Here is a 14,609-nt window from a genome sequence, read left to right on the forward strand (position 1 = left end):
GATGCTTTGCTTCAATCGCCGTGGAAGCCAAGGATAGTGGCGTCAAGCCAGCCAATGTAACAACACCGGAATTTCGCCGCTTTTGCCTTCAAAACAAAAACTTAAATCTCACTTCTGAGAAAAATGTTGGTGGATGATGTATGAAACAGATACATTAATAACAAAGTATGATTGAATCAATGTTTTGCTGAAAAATATAAACTAAAAACATTGTATTATCGTGGCTCATGTTTTTGGGGGGATGAAAGATCAATATGGGCTTTATTTTGAAATGTATTGCCGGAAGAACTTTTTCATTCTGACCGGTTTGACACCTGTGCCAGCGGTTCTCATCAATTTTCAAGGGATGCAGGTTTGGGTGACCCAGAAAGAGATGGATAATTGTTGGCCAGTCGCTTAAGGCTAAATCTAGTTTTGACAGCTAACTGACAGAGCTATGATCCCCATTTTCCCATCGATGTATTTTTATATCTATCTCTTTCCATTGAGCTAGCTAGTTTGCAGTCGACGATGCGATGAGCCGAGCATTGCACAAGTCATTCATTTTGGCTAACAGCTAGCTAGTGGGGGGTGACCTCACCTCAGCTGTCGACTTGATAGGTACTTTTTTGCTGCTACACTTGTGTTGTCTGTACCTGGTCAGTTGTGGCTGTGTTTATTTCTGATCGATTAAAAGACAGTCTGTGTGATCAGCCCCTCTAGCTAGCTAACGTTAGTGTGCAAAGTCAATTACGGTAAGTGGAGCACAGCTGCAGCCAACGTCAGGTTACAGTATGGATTATGAGCGTAAAGCGACGGCAGTGGCTGACTGCCTGCAGAGCTACAGGAAGGACGAGGCTGGCTGGAAAGTCTGCAAGAAATCGGTAAATGTTTGCCATTATAAACTTTTAACATTAACACTAAACGTGTAACACATCCCCTGATTTGCGTGTGTGTGCTGTCTTCCCGTACATAGAGAACGTACTGTATTAGGCCAAACCCCATTCAAAATTGTGGCCTTGCTCACCTGCAAAGGTACTTCCCTATTAGGGACCTTAATAGAAGAACATGATTCCCCATCATGATTTAGAATGAGGGTCCACTCTTTAATTCGGCGTCCCGATACACCCAGCAGGATGTAGTGTATTATTGTTATTACAGTATTCTTGTGATTAGCAGGTGTGTATTACCATATTTGGTGACCCATGTGACCTGCAGTGTGTTGGGTTGGTTAATGTATGATCAGTGAGATGGCTGGGAATAGGGTAAGAAAATCACTGGAGCTGCAACGACAGAAAACTATTTTTATATTCGATTAATCGTTTAGTCATTTTCAAGAAAATAAAAATACAGTTGAAATTAATATTTTCTGGTTTCTTTAGTTTATGGATGGCCATTATCTGGGTTGTGGACTGTTGTTCAGGTGTAAAGAAAACATTAGAGGATGATATCTTCTTGGGGTTTGGGGAAACACTTATCGATATTTTTCACCGTTTTCTGCCATTTTTATAGACCACCAAACGACTAGTCGAGAAAATAATCAACAGATTAATCGATAATGAAAATAATTGTTAGTTGCAGCCTTAAATATCAGGGCAGGTCACAGAATCTGATGGGTCATTTGTAATCTGATTACTTACTGTGGCTGCTATTAAAGTGAATCTTGAATATGGTGTGTAACCGATCAATGTTTTTATTGACAGATGGCTGTACATACATGTCTTCTGTTTGTATTGACAGATGGCTGTACATGTCTTGTGTTTGTATTGACAGATGGCTGTTCATGTGTTCTGTTTGTATTGACAGATGGCTGTTCATGACATGTGTTCTGTTTGTACTGACAGATGGCTGTTCATGTCTTGTGTTTGTATTGACAGATGGCTGTTCATGTCTTGTGTTTGTATTGACAGATGGCTGTTCATGTCTTGTGTTTGTATTGACAGATGGCTGTACATGTCTTGTGTTGTATTGACAGATGGCTGTTCATGTGTTCTGTTTGTATTGACAGATGGCTGTTCATGTGTTCTGTTTGTATTGACAGATGGCTGTACATGTCTTGTTTATATTGACAGATGGCTGTTCATGTCTTGTGTTTGTACTGACAGATGGCTGTACATGTCTTGTGTTTGTATTGACAGATGGCTGTTCATGTGTTCTGTTTGTATTGACAGATGGCTGTTCATGTGTTCTGTTTGTATGGACAGATGGCTGTTCATGTGTTCTGTTTATATTGACAGATGGCTGTTCATGTGTTCTGTTTGTATGGACAGATGGCTGTTCATGTGTTCTGTTTATATTGACAGATGGCTGTTCAAGTCTTGTGTTTGTACTGACAGATGGCTGTACATGTCTTGTTTGTATTGACAGATGGCTGTTCATGTCTTCTGTTTGTATTGACAGATGGCTGTACATGTCTTGTTTGTATTGACAGATGGCTGTTCATGTGTTCTGTTTATATTGACAGATGGCTGTTCATGTCTTCTGTTTGTATTGACAGATGGCTGTACATGTGTTCTGTTTATATTGACAGATGGCTGTTCATGTCTTGTGTTTGTATTGCCAGATGGCTGTTCATGTCTTGTGTTTGTATTGACAGATGGCTGTTCATGTCTTGTGTTTGTATTGACAGATGGCTGTTCATGTCTTGTGTTTGTATTGACAGATGGCTGTTCATGTCTTGTGTTTGTACTGACAGATGGCTGTACATGTCTTGTGTTTGTACTGACAGATGGCTGTTCATGTCTTGTGTTTGTACTGACAGATGGCTGTACATGTCTTGTGTTTGTACTGACAGATGGCTGTACATGTCTTGTGTTTGTATTGACAGATGGCTGTTCATGTCTTGTGTTTGTATTGACAGATGGCTGTTCATGTCTTGTGTTTGTACTGACAGATGGCTGTACATGTCTTGTGTTTGTACTGACAGATGGCTGTTCATGTCTTGTGTTTGTACTGACAGATGGCTGTACATGTCTTGTGTTTGTACTGACAGATGGCTGTACATGTCTTGTGTTTGTACTGACAGATGGCTGTACATGTCTTGTGTTTGTATTGACAGATGGCTGTTCATGTCTTGTGTTTGTACTGACAGATGGCTGTTCATGTCTTGTGTTTGTACTGACAGATGGCTGTACATGTCTTGTGTTTGTATTGACAGATGGCTGTTCATGTCTTGTGTTTGTATTGACAGATGGCTGTTCATGTCTTGTTTTTGTACTGACAGATGGCTGTACATGTCTTGTGTTTGTATTGACAGATGGCTGTTCATGTCTTGTGTTTGTATTGACAGATGGCTGTTCATGTCTTGTGTTTGTATTGACAGATGGCTGTACATGTCTTGTGTTTGTACTGACAGATGGCTGTTCATGTCTTGTGTTTGTATTGACAGATGGCTGTACATGTCTTGTGTTTGTATTGACAGATGGCTGTACATGTCTTGTGTTTGTATTGACAGATGGCTGTTCATGTCTTGTGTTTGTATTGACAGATGGCTGTACATGTCTTGTGTGTTTATATTGACAGATGGCTGTTCATGTCTTGTGTTTGTATTGACAGATGGCTGTTCATGTCTTGTGTTTGTACTGACAGATGGCTGTACATGTCTTGTGTTTGTACTGACAGATGGCTGTTCATGTCTTGTGTTTGTACTGACAGATGGCTGTACATGTCTTGTGTTTGTACTGACAGATGGCTGTACATGTCTTGTGTTTGTACTGACAGATGGCTGTACATGTCTTGTGTTTGTATTGACAGATGGCTGTTCATGTCTTGTGTTTGTACTGACAGATGGCTGTTCATGTCTTGTGTTTGTACTGACAGATGGCTGTACATGTCTTGTGTTTGTATTGACAGATGGCTGTTCATGTCTTGTGTTTGTATTGACAGATGGCTGTTCATGTCTTGTGTTTGTATTGACAGATGGCTGTTCATGTCTTGTGTTTGTATTGACAGATGGCTGTACATGTCTTGTGTTTGTACTGACAGATGGCTGTTCATGTCTTGTGTTTGTATTGACAGATGGCTGTACATGTCTTGTGTTTGTATTGACAGATGGCTGTACATGTCTTGTTTTTGTACTGACAGATGGCTGTTCATGTCTTGTTTTTGTACTGACAGATGGCTGTTCATGTCTTGTTTTTGTACTGACAGATGGCTGTTCATGTCTTGTGTTTGTATTGACAGATGGCTGTTCATGTCTTGTTTTTGTACTGACAGATGGCTGTTCATGTCTTGTGTTTGTATTGACAGAACGACGTGGTCGTGTCTTGGCGTCCCTCCACGGAGTTTCCTGGGAATGTGTAAGAATAAGCTTCTATTCATGCCTCTTTTTCCTTGTTTTCTTTCCATTTGACTGAGCAGAGTGATTAATGAAGACCATAGTTGCCCAACAACTAACAGAATAACCGTGTCTTGTACTGAATAGTGAGTATATAGTGACATTATAATTTATTTAACCTTTATATATACACGGAGGGCCATTGAGAGCAAACTCTCTTTTTCAAGGGCGCCCTGATACAGCACATATAAAGCAATTGTGAATTGACAGTACACATATAAAACAATAAAATCACACGAAAATCACAGCAGCACACATCAATAAATCACACCGAGAATTTGCACAACAAACAGGCCAAAGCCATCAACACAAGGGACAACATGAAATTCAAAGATAACGCCTGCAATCAACACGCTTCTCCAAGTCAGCCAAAATAAGAGATCTAAATTGATTTCAAAGAAGGTTGGAGAAGGGATATCAATGTATGATGAGCTATGGTCAACTTTAGCTTACATCGAGCCCCAATAATAATATAATGTGTGTGTGTGTGTGTGTGTGTGTGTGTGTGTGTGTGTGTGTGTGTGTGTGTGTGTGTGTGTGTGTGTGTGTGTGTGTGTGTGTGTGTGTTGTATGTGTGTGTTTGTATGTGTATGTATTAGAGCCCGACCGATATATCGGTTCGCCGATATTATCGGCCGATATCGGCCGATGACCGATATATCGTATCGGCCGATATGTTGGCCGATATTGCAGATATTTTTGTATTTTGTATTTTTTAAGTTATAGACAGCATGTTGTGTATATTTGATATTTTTTCTTAACTATTCTATTTCTTGTGTTTTTGTATTTCTAGTTATTTATAATTATTAAATTCCCAGTTAAGTTTACTGTTTCATTGCATTGATGTCATTTTGGACAATAAAGTTTATTGATAAGCTGTAAAATATCCTGCCTAGTACATTACATATTTCAATTCATGTCAACTCATATCTTTGTCAAGTGTTTGATATTTGAGGGATCATTGCAAAAAAATCATGTAATATAATGTGTATATATAATGTAAGAATATCGGCCGATATATCGATATCGGATTTTTTTTACTCCCTAATATCGGTATCGGCATCGGCCTTAAAAATCCAGTATCGGTCGAGCTCTAGTATGTATGTATGTATGTATGTATGTATGTAGTGAGTTAACTTTGATTAAGTATGGACCCTCTGTTGTTGGTAGTTATTCAGTACACATGTACCAGGTATGATGAATAGATGGAGTCATGTATTACTAAATCTACTGCACCTTCCTCACCCTGCTGTCCTCTAACGTGTGTGCAGTTATAAGGGCGATGGGATCGTTAACGGCACCCCAGAGAAAGTGTGGGAGTGTCTGAAGCCGGTACCCAGCGGGCTGAGAGTCAAGTGGGACAACAACGTGAAAAAGTTTGAACTGTTGGAGCAAATCACAGAGGTTCGTTCCAAAACTCTCGTTATATTTCCTTTACTTTCCTTCATGTAACTTCACACATTGGCAATACTATTTTTTTACTGAGTGGACCTTGAACACATCATGTAACTCAATGGAACCTGTGGGGAAATACGGTATGATGTTGTAATCAGTGAATCTACATTACTGCAACAGCGATAATGAAGGCAGTATGGAGTATACTGGATATGTAACATTATTAGAAATATCTGATAAGCCATTGCTTGTTCCACAAAACTTTTTGTTGTTGTTGCTAGACATGCTAATCAGCTGATTACAGTAACTTGAACTTACTGAGCTAATGTTAGGAGCTGCTAAGCTAATGCCAGGTTAGCTGGTGCAACAGTCAATGAATGATGGGGTGACGTTATCAGGATCTCGTTTTTTTTATTTCTCCTCACAAAAATTGCTCCAGGCAGCAGCTTCCCTGCAATGCATTGTCAGCTGTGAGCTTGTTGCTGTTTTCAGGTTAACGTCACATTGGTGTCAGGTGCAGTTGTAGCAGTAGTTTAATGAGTGCAAGTACAGTACAGTACACAAGCACAGTGTCGGACCTGATCCCGATACAAGTATCGCTATCGGTGCATCCCTACCCTAAACATTTTAATGCATACACATGACGCCATATAGTAGGGCTGCCCGATTATGGCAAAAATCATAATCACGATTATTCTGACTGATATTGAGATAATTTAATTTAATGTGATTACTCATTGACTTTGGCAACATCATGCATTTGCAAAATGTGTCTTTTTTTTAATACTGGATGTCTTTGAACTTTAAATATAATTTAAGGGAAAAAAAACAAATAAATGAAAATAAAACTATTATTTTTAGATAAATAAATAGGCTAACTAAAATATTAATATATAAAAATAATAATAATAATAGTTTTATCTCAATTATCTTTTTTTCATAATTGTGGGAATCCAAAATTGTAATTGAGATTCAAATCCGATTAATTGAGCAGCCCTACCATATAGTACAACAGAGGTGATATCTGCTTTGTCTTAGTTGCTTTCATCTTGTTGACTCTGACTCTTGAGTCCACTGCCTTTTCTCCCCCTCTCGCGCAGGACGTCTCCGTCTGCCGAACAGTCACGCCCTCGGCCGCTATGGGCATCATAGCTCCACGAGACTTTGTCGACGTCATTTTAGTGAAGCAATACGAAGACGGCACCATCGCATCAAACGGTACGTAGTAACGACTGCTTCTCCTCCTGCTTTCTCCAGAGTGCTGCAGCATGTGATGTCTGGCTTCAGAGAGTAGCGCAGGAATCAGTCCGGAACACCTGGACGTCACGTCGGCACTACGTGTCAAAGTCAACGGGATTTTTGTATTGGGATTTTGGTTAAATGCTTGAAAGATAATCTTCACAAATGAGGACCACTTTTATGATTTTCCAAGCGTGAATGCGCTTTTTTTTATTATGCGATTTTCAGAAAAGGCTTCAAAAGTCATAAAAGTGGTTCTCATTTGTGAAGATTATTTTGCTGAACGCAAAGTTCGCTGTTTCATAAACCTTTGTTAAGCACAGGCCTTTTAACTGAAATTCCCATACAAAAATCCCATTGACTTTTACACGTAGGAACCAGGAAGTGCAGAGACTTCTGGGTAAGCCTACAAAAAGACGTCATCCCTGTGCTACTCGATCACACCGCACAGTAAGGGGGCGGGGCTGTTTTCATTTAGATGTCTCTAAGGCTGTGGGGACACACTGCTACACGGCTGAACACTGAAGTTCCATTAATCCTCCGAGCAAACAAACAGAAAGACAAACAGAGCTGAAGAACATCATCTTGGCGGAGGTAATAATAACTTTGTCCACATTGCACCGTCTGCTCATATCAGCTACCGAGCGACTAGAGGTGACAACAATGTGATAGAGCGAGACATTCTGTCCGTCAATCCACTGCGATCTCTCATTAACATTGAGTCAAGTTAGCTTGGTAAGCACACACACACACACACACACGCGCACACACACACACACACACACACACACACACACACACACACACACATACACACACACACACACATACACACACACGCACACACACACACACACACACGCGTGCGTGCGTGCAGAGGGAGAGAGACACGCACAGTCGCACACAAGTGAAGAAATGTTAGCTTAGCGAGAATCCCATACAGTAATGTTAACGCTAGGTTTCAGACTCCTGTTAAGGTACAGTAAGCCGGGGGTACGGTGGTGCAGTGGTAAGCGCTGTCGCCTCACAGCTCGAAGGTCCTGGGTTCGATTCCCACCTGGGACGCTGTGAGCGCTGAAGGAGTGCGTGCCCGTCCGCATGTCCTCGAGTGCCCACCGCCCGGGTGCGGTCGTCTAAAGGGCCTTTCTGTGTGGAGTTTGCATGTTCTCCCTGTGCCTCCCGGGGGTTTCCTTCATATAGGAACCCCCTTCACCAAAACATGCAATATCCTGCTTGCTAATGTGGTTCCTCCTCTGGTCATTAGGGGTGCCTGTTCGGAGGGAGGGGAACTGGATGGAATAGCGTGATCCTCCCACGTGCTATGTCCTACCGGTGAAGCTTCCCCTGTCAGGTGAAAAGAAGCGGCTGGCTAACTGCCCATGTCTCGGAGGAAGCATGGAGCCAGTTTCGGCTCTCCCCAGATCGGCAGAGGATGGAGCAGCAACCAGGATAAATAAATTAAATTAGCACTAATGGGGGATAAAAATTGGATAAAAAATCGGGGGTGGGGGGGGGAAGGTACAGTAAGCCCACTTGTTGAATAGACCTTATTCGCTAACCCCGGACGGCGCCATATTGTTGACATACCGTCCTGCAGCTGACAACTATAGTAACGGCCTTATTGTCGTTTCTGTTCCATTACAAAATAGCGATAGTGATGACAGCAATAAAAAACCCAGAGTTGTTGTTTGTATGCTGCCGTTAATGCCTGTAATAATAAACAAAAGAAAAAACGAGGTGAACAGACTTTGCTGTGAGGAGTGGTCAGAAAGTTTCACCTGTCTCTCCCAACTATCCACACACCTCTCCTGTGCTGCTGACGTATCCTCCGTCTCGCTCCCTTCACGTCTGTGGATGGTAGAGATAGAAACAAACCACGGGGACTTTATTGCTGTCAGTACTACAGCCGTGCCTAACGCAGGTCACCATCCGAACACAACAGGAACGATACAGGTAACGCTAACGGCGGCTAGCTTCCTATAAACGCTGCTCCACATAGGCTGTCACTTAAGAGCTGCAGCGCTATGTCGACAACATGGCGGTGGTGGGCGTGTCCGTACGTGAGTGACGTCAATCGAATAAGGTCTATAGATGCTATCTTTAGCTCATTAGCAAATGCAACCAACTGTAACTAATGTATAACTGTCAAATACCTGTATCGGCCGACCAAGCCGGAGGTAACACGGGGGCTCGAACCTGCGATCTTTGCGTTGGTAGGCAGGGAATCTACCGCTGCACTACCCAGACGCCCACACATGACGATAAGCTCAAAATACCATTAATCGGCCCGATTAAACGGTCGACCAGTACTACAGCAGTAGAACCAGGAGGAGGCGCTGTAGTGTAGTGTTTTAGTGTAGAGGATAGAACGCAGCCCCAAGATCGAGATAACAAAGGAAAAAAATTACAGGTGTGTGTGTGTGTGTGTGTGTGTGTGTTTCTGTGTGTGTGTGTGTGTGTGTCCGTCCGTGTGTGTGTGTCCGTCCGTGTGTGTGTGTGTGTCCGTGTGTGTGTGTGTGTGTGTGTCCGTCCGTGTGTGTGTGTCCGTCCGTGTGTGTGTGTGTGTGTGTGTGTGTGTGTCCGTGTGTGTGTGTGTGTGTGTGTGTGTGTGTCCGTCCGTGTGTGTGTGTCCGTGTGTGTGTGTGTCCGTGTGTGTGTGTGTGTCCGTGTGTGTGTGTGTCCGTGTCCGTGTGTGTGTGTGTGTGTGTGTGTGTGTCCATCCGTGTGTGTGTGTGTGTGTGTCCGTGTGTGTGTGTGTCCGTCCGTGTGTCCGTCCAACAGCCACCAATGTGGGTCACCCCGGCTGTCCTCCCCAGTCGGGCTACGTCAGAGGATTCAACCATCCGTGTGGCTGCATCTGCGTCCCCATCTCAGGGTGAGTACAGTGGAAAGGTTCTGTACCGGCTGTACAGAACCAAGTGTGTGTGTGTGCGCGTCTGCAGCAGAGCAATTTAGAGAGAGAGAGTGGCGTCAGCGGAGGACCAAAATGCGTGACTCATTAGCCAATGAACAGCCAGGAAGGGGTCTCGCGCTACTTTTGAATGCTAGAATAAAGCTGATAACGATCAAAGTACAAAACAAACTGTCCATTTTGCTGCAACTCGACAGGGCTGCTTAATCCAGCACCTTACTTCCTGGAACTCTAGTTGAGAGTAAAAAAAACGGGTCCATTGGAGTGAATGGAGATGTCGCCACTCTTCTATATACACGGCTCTGGTCTGCAGGATATGTAGGCCGAGCACGGTTCAAGTGGCGATGTGTAGTAGAAGTACATAATACAGCATTTGCAGTAGCAATGTGTACATCAGGACTTGCACAGGCAGAGCTTGGCCACATTGGGGCAGCGTTGAGTCAAGACATTAGCCTGTACAAAACACGTGTTGCTTGTCTTTCTATTCTGTTCTACCTTCTCTCTCTCTTTCTTTCTTTCCCTCCCTCTTCCATTTGCAGAGAGCCGGGCAAAACGCAGGTTCTCAGTTTCTTCCAGACAGACCTGGGCGGCTACCTCCCGCGCTCCGTGGTCGACTCCTTCTTCCCCTCCAGCATGGCCGAGTTCTACAGCAACCTGGCCAAGGCCGTCAAGTCCCTCAAGGACTTTTGATAACCCGAGAGTCTAGGAAGGAAGGATCCCGCTCAGACCCCCCAACGCCTCGCCACCAGGGGGGGTTCATTCCATTTTAATTTAATGATTCCAAACCGCAACAGCACTCGGCAGAGATTTGGGGGTGATTTAGGGGTTTCAAGTTTTTAATTTAATCAAAATCGAACGGACCAAAAGCCTGATGTCAAGAGGTGCATTCTGCAAATGTGTATTTCCTGAAAACGAAAATGGCACTTTTTTAAGTTTCCCTATATTTCTCTATATATAATTTATGACGTCACTGGCAGGACACACCCGTACATCTTTATCGTTCGCCCGCCCCGACCCGGAAAGCAAGCTTACCGATCGCACAGTGGATTTGCACCCAAAGAAGAGCGAGGGCTAGCAATTTCCAAAAGAAGAAGACAAATCCCTTTACGTTCCCTTCTGCGGGGCGCGTTCGTTCACCATCACTTCCTCCCAATCTGAAGAATGACGATACGATAGATGTAAAAAAAAAAAAACACACATCAATATTTTGTACATGTCCGAGAAGGTACAGAATATCTGGAGATCTTTCCTTTTGTACGGTAATTTTGTGACTCCAGACCCATTCCTCCTCTTATTGACTGCATATACTCCAGTGTACAGTACATGCATGTTGCATGGACCTAACTCACCCTACGATGGAATCTACTTCCTGGTTCCGGGGGGCAGTGACTCATACCTCATTATTATGTCGTTTTTGTGTTTGTACTTGAAATGCTGCGGTTGTGTTGCTCGTCTCCACTCACCTTCTACCCCATGGATAACTGCCTCTATTATCTAGTGCACTAAAACACTGTAGCACAGGAATAAGCGCTGTCGTTTGCTGTAAGGGGGAAATTGCAGTATTACTCACACACCAGATTAAAAAAAAAGGGATACAACAACGGGATAAAAGGCCTTTTCTAAACCGAGGCAGCTTCGTCTCCGAAAGTACGCGCCGCTTTTGAATAGGACACTTTTGCATGTTAGTGCTGCTCTATAGAGCTGGAATGTCTCAACCCCTCTCTTACAGTGGCACTGGTTTGCAAAGTCAACGTCCCCCTTCGTTTTCTCCAGACATGTTAGGATGTCAGGAACTCCCCAGTGTAGTCTTAAGGTTTGAACCACACCAACGAGCTAACAGTTGAATCATGAGCTTATAACAATAGATAAAAATAAAAAACAAAAAAAGGAAAACGTACAAGACTGTACTAGGACTGCTCAATTATGCAAAAATCATAATCGCGATTATTTTTGACTGATATTGAGATCACGATTATTTAACTCGATTACTCTCTTTTTTTTGTTGCAACATCATGCATTTATTGAACTTGAAAAAACTTGTCTTTTTAATCCAGTACTGGATTTCTTTGAACTTGAAATATAATTGAACTGAAAAACAAAGAAATACATGAAAATAAAGTTAAAAAAGATATATAAATAAATAGGCTAACTAAAATAAATATATACCGTATACAAAATAATTGCTTATCTCGATTATCTTGTTTTCATAATTGTGGGAAGCCAAAATTGTAATTGGGATTAACATTCGATGAATTGCACAGCCCTAGACTGTACATAATGCCCATCCATTCCCTTCCCCTCATTCTCAACCAAAATGTCATATTTATATGTAACTTTGGAGCAGGTAACGTTTCTACGGTAACGTTGGTGGGAACGCGCTGAAGCTTGTTGGCTAGCGTAGTGTTTCACGAGGAACTCAGGAAATTGTGAGCAAATTGCATTAATTTCCCCCAAAATGTAAATGAGCTTGATGGTTCCTGCAGGAAACATATGCCGTCATTTTACAGTCTGAAAGCTGTTTATGGCGGCTGTGCTCTTGCTGTGGCCCGCGGGCTTGCTAGTAGAACTGGTCATATTCTTCATCTGTGATTGGTCTAAAATTATCACGACTGGTGTGTGTCGCCCTCTGCCTTTCCTCTCACGGGTCACTGCCTTTGTTTGTTGACATCTTTATTTGAACACCAGATAAAGTCAACGGCTTCTAAAGCATCCATTTCCCTCCGCCATCTTTGTTGCTCTTTGACCATAGTTGTGTTATCAAAGTAATTTCCAGTTTAAATGAAGAAAAGTGAGAGTGTGTCACGTGTGTTTCTATGTTGGTCAAGTTTATATATGGCCGCCTTGAGTCTGCTTTAGACTGTGGCCACACTGGTCCGTGGTGTCTGTCCGTCTGCGTTCATTTCTCTGTTCACTTCCATTCATTTTCAAAGACAGCTGTCCGTCTGTCCGCGGAGCACTGATGAAGCGTACGTCTCCGGCCAATTTGCATATGTTTTCATGGACAGAAAGTTCAAGGGGGCGGAACTTTTTCCGGATGGACTGATTGATTGGACGGTCTGTTCTCAGAGCGGAAGTCGCCGCCATGACAGTTGCCTGCATCGATCAAATTTTTATTTTGCAGCCGCAATTTTGTTATAACTATCAACAACTATAGCCAACATATATCAAAGCTGGTGGGCTTTATGGAAAGAGCGTGACCCAAATGAGTTAAAAGTTATTATGGGCAGCTTTTTGAGCCTGGCGAACACTGTAGTTAGCAAACGTAGCTCACAGCTAACAGCTATGGCTAACAGCTATGTTCCAGCTCTGAGCCCAAATCGATCCATTTTATAGTTCTGTCCATTTTCTGACAGATCAGTGTGGCCACGGCCTTACACTATCAACGATCTAATTGGCTGTGGAAAAATGAATGTGGAAATGAATTAGAGTAAATAAATAATTAATAGTTGGGAACCTGACATAGTGACGTTAGAGCTATATGACGACGTACTGAGATATTGCTGCCAGTCTGGATCAGGACAGGTCTCTGCTCTCTTTTACTGTACTCTTCTCTACACCAGTTAGGACACATTTGACAACTGGAAATCTATCCACACCGGCCCTCTGCTGCCCTCTGCTGTATCGTTTTACATCAAGACCCAAATTCACTATTCACCTGGTCATTTTCTAAAAGGGAAAAAAAAATCATGTCTGTTCTTTATTGAGCAGTATTTATTAATGAATTGTCGAACTTTAATTGTGCAAGGTGCAACTTGAACTATGACTGAATATTCACACTTCTTAAGTTGTGAATTTCTACACAGCTATTTCCTTCAGGTATTCAAACGGACGTAGACGACGTCGCCACGACGACGGCGCCGTGGAGCTGTGCACAATCTGTACTTATTCAATCTGCGTACTGTGTGGCGCGCTTCGGCCGAGGAGGGAGAATAACGCCGTGTGTAAAAAGGCTTCCCCAGCTTTCCCACTTTGCCTCATGTCGGGACACAGTTGGGATTCATAGATTTCATCATGATTTCGCACCCAGATTAAGATCGAGGATCGGTCCAAATCTTGACAATGCCTGACTGGATTTCCCACTGAAATCAATGGGTTACAAAATTCTGTTGTTCGCACTTTACTGTTAGAAACTCCTTCAGTTTTGTCAGGTTTGGTTTGTTGGGCTCCTAAACTGTTATACTTCTCAGGCCCCAAGTCAACCTTTGAAGTATGATGACATCAGTGTGTCAGAGGATGGAGATAGTCTGTAGCTGCAGGAAGGCAGGATACTGGATGATGACATCATCAGTGTGTCAGAGGATGGAGATTGTAGCTACAGGAAGGCAGGATACTGGATGATGACATCATCAGGCAGGATACTGTATGATGACATCATCAGTGTGTCAGAGGTTGGAGAGAGTCTGTAGCTACAGGAAGGCAGGATACTGTATGATGACATCATCAGTGTGTCAGAGGATGGAGAGAGTCTGTAGCTACAGGAAGGCAGGATACTGGATGATGACATCATCAGTGTGTCAGAGGTTGGAGAGAGTCTGTAGCTACAGGAAGGCAGGATACTGGATGATGACATCAGTGTGTCAGAGGATGGAGAGAGTCTGTAGCTGCAGGACGGCAGGATACTGGATGATGACATCATCAGTGTGTCAGAGGTTGGAGAGAGTCTGTAGCTACAGGAAGGCAGGATACTGGATGATGACATCATCAGTGTGTCAGGATGGAGATAGTCTGTAGCTACGGGAAGGCAGGATA

The 14,609-nt window shown here is 43.0% G+C and overlaps 1 protein-coding gene across 1 annotated transcript; it reads left to right on the forward strand.

The window, feature by feature from the left end:
* Positions 1–773: 773 nt before the first annotated feature.
* On the forward strand, positions 774–10,550 carry stard5 (StAR related lipid transfer domain containing 5; the record flags this gene model as incomplete). Its single annotated transcript, XM_083662215.1, has 6 exons — positions 774–863; positions 4,228–4,277; positions 5,587–5,719; positions 6,811–6,928; positions 9,731–9,824; positions 10,400–10,550. The coding sequence occupies 6 exons, from the start codon at positions 774–776 to the stop codon at positions 10,548–10,550; spliced, it is 636 nt and encodes a 211-aa protein (XP_083518341.1).
* Between the last annotated feature and the right edge of the window lie 4,059 nt (positions 10,551–14,609).

The sequence above is a fragment of the Poromitra crassiceps genome (genome assembly GCF_964638095.1).
Source record: "Poromitra crassiceps genome assembly, chromosome: 28".
Classification (NCBI taxonomy): Eukaryota; Metazoa; Chordata; class Actinopteri; order Beryciformes; family Melamphaidae; genus Poromitra; species Poromitra crassiceps.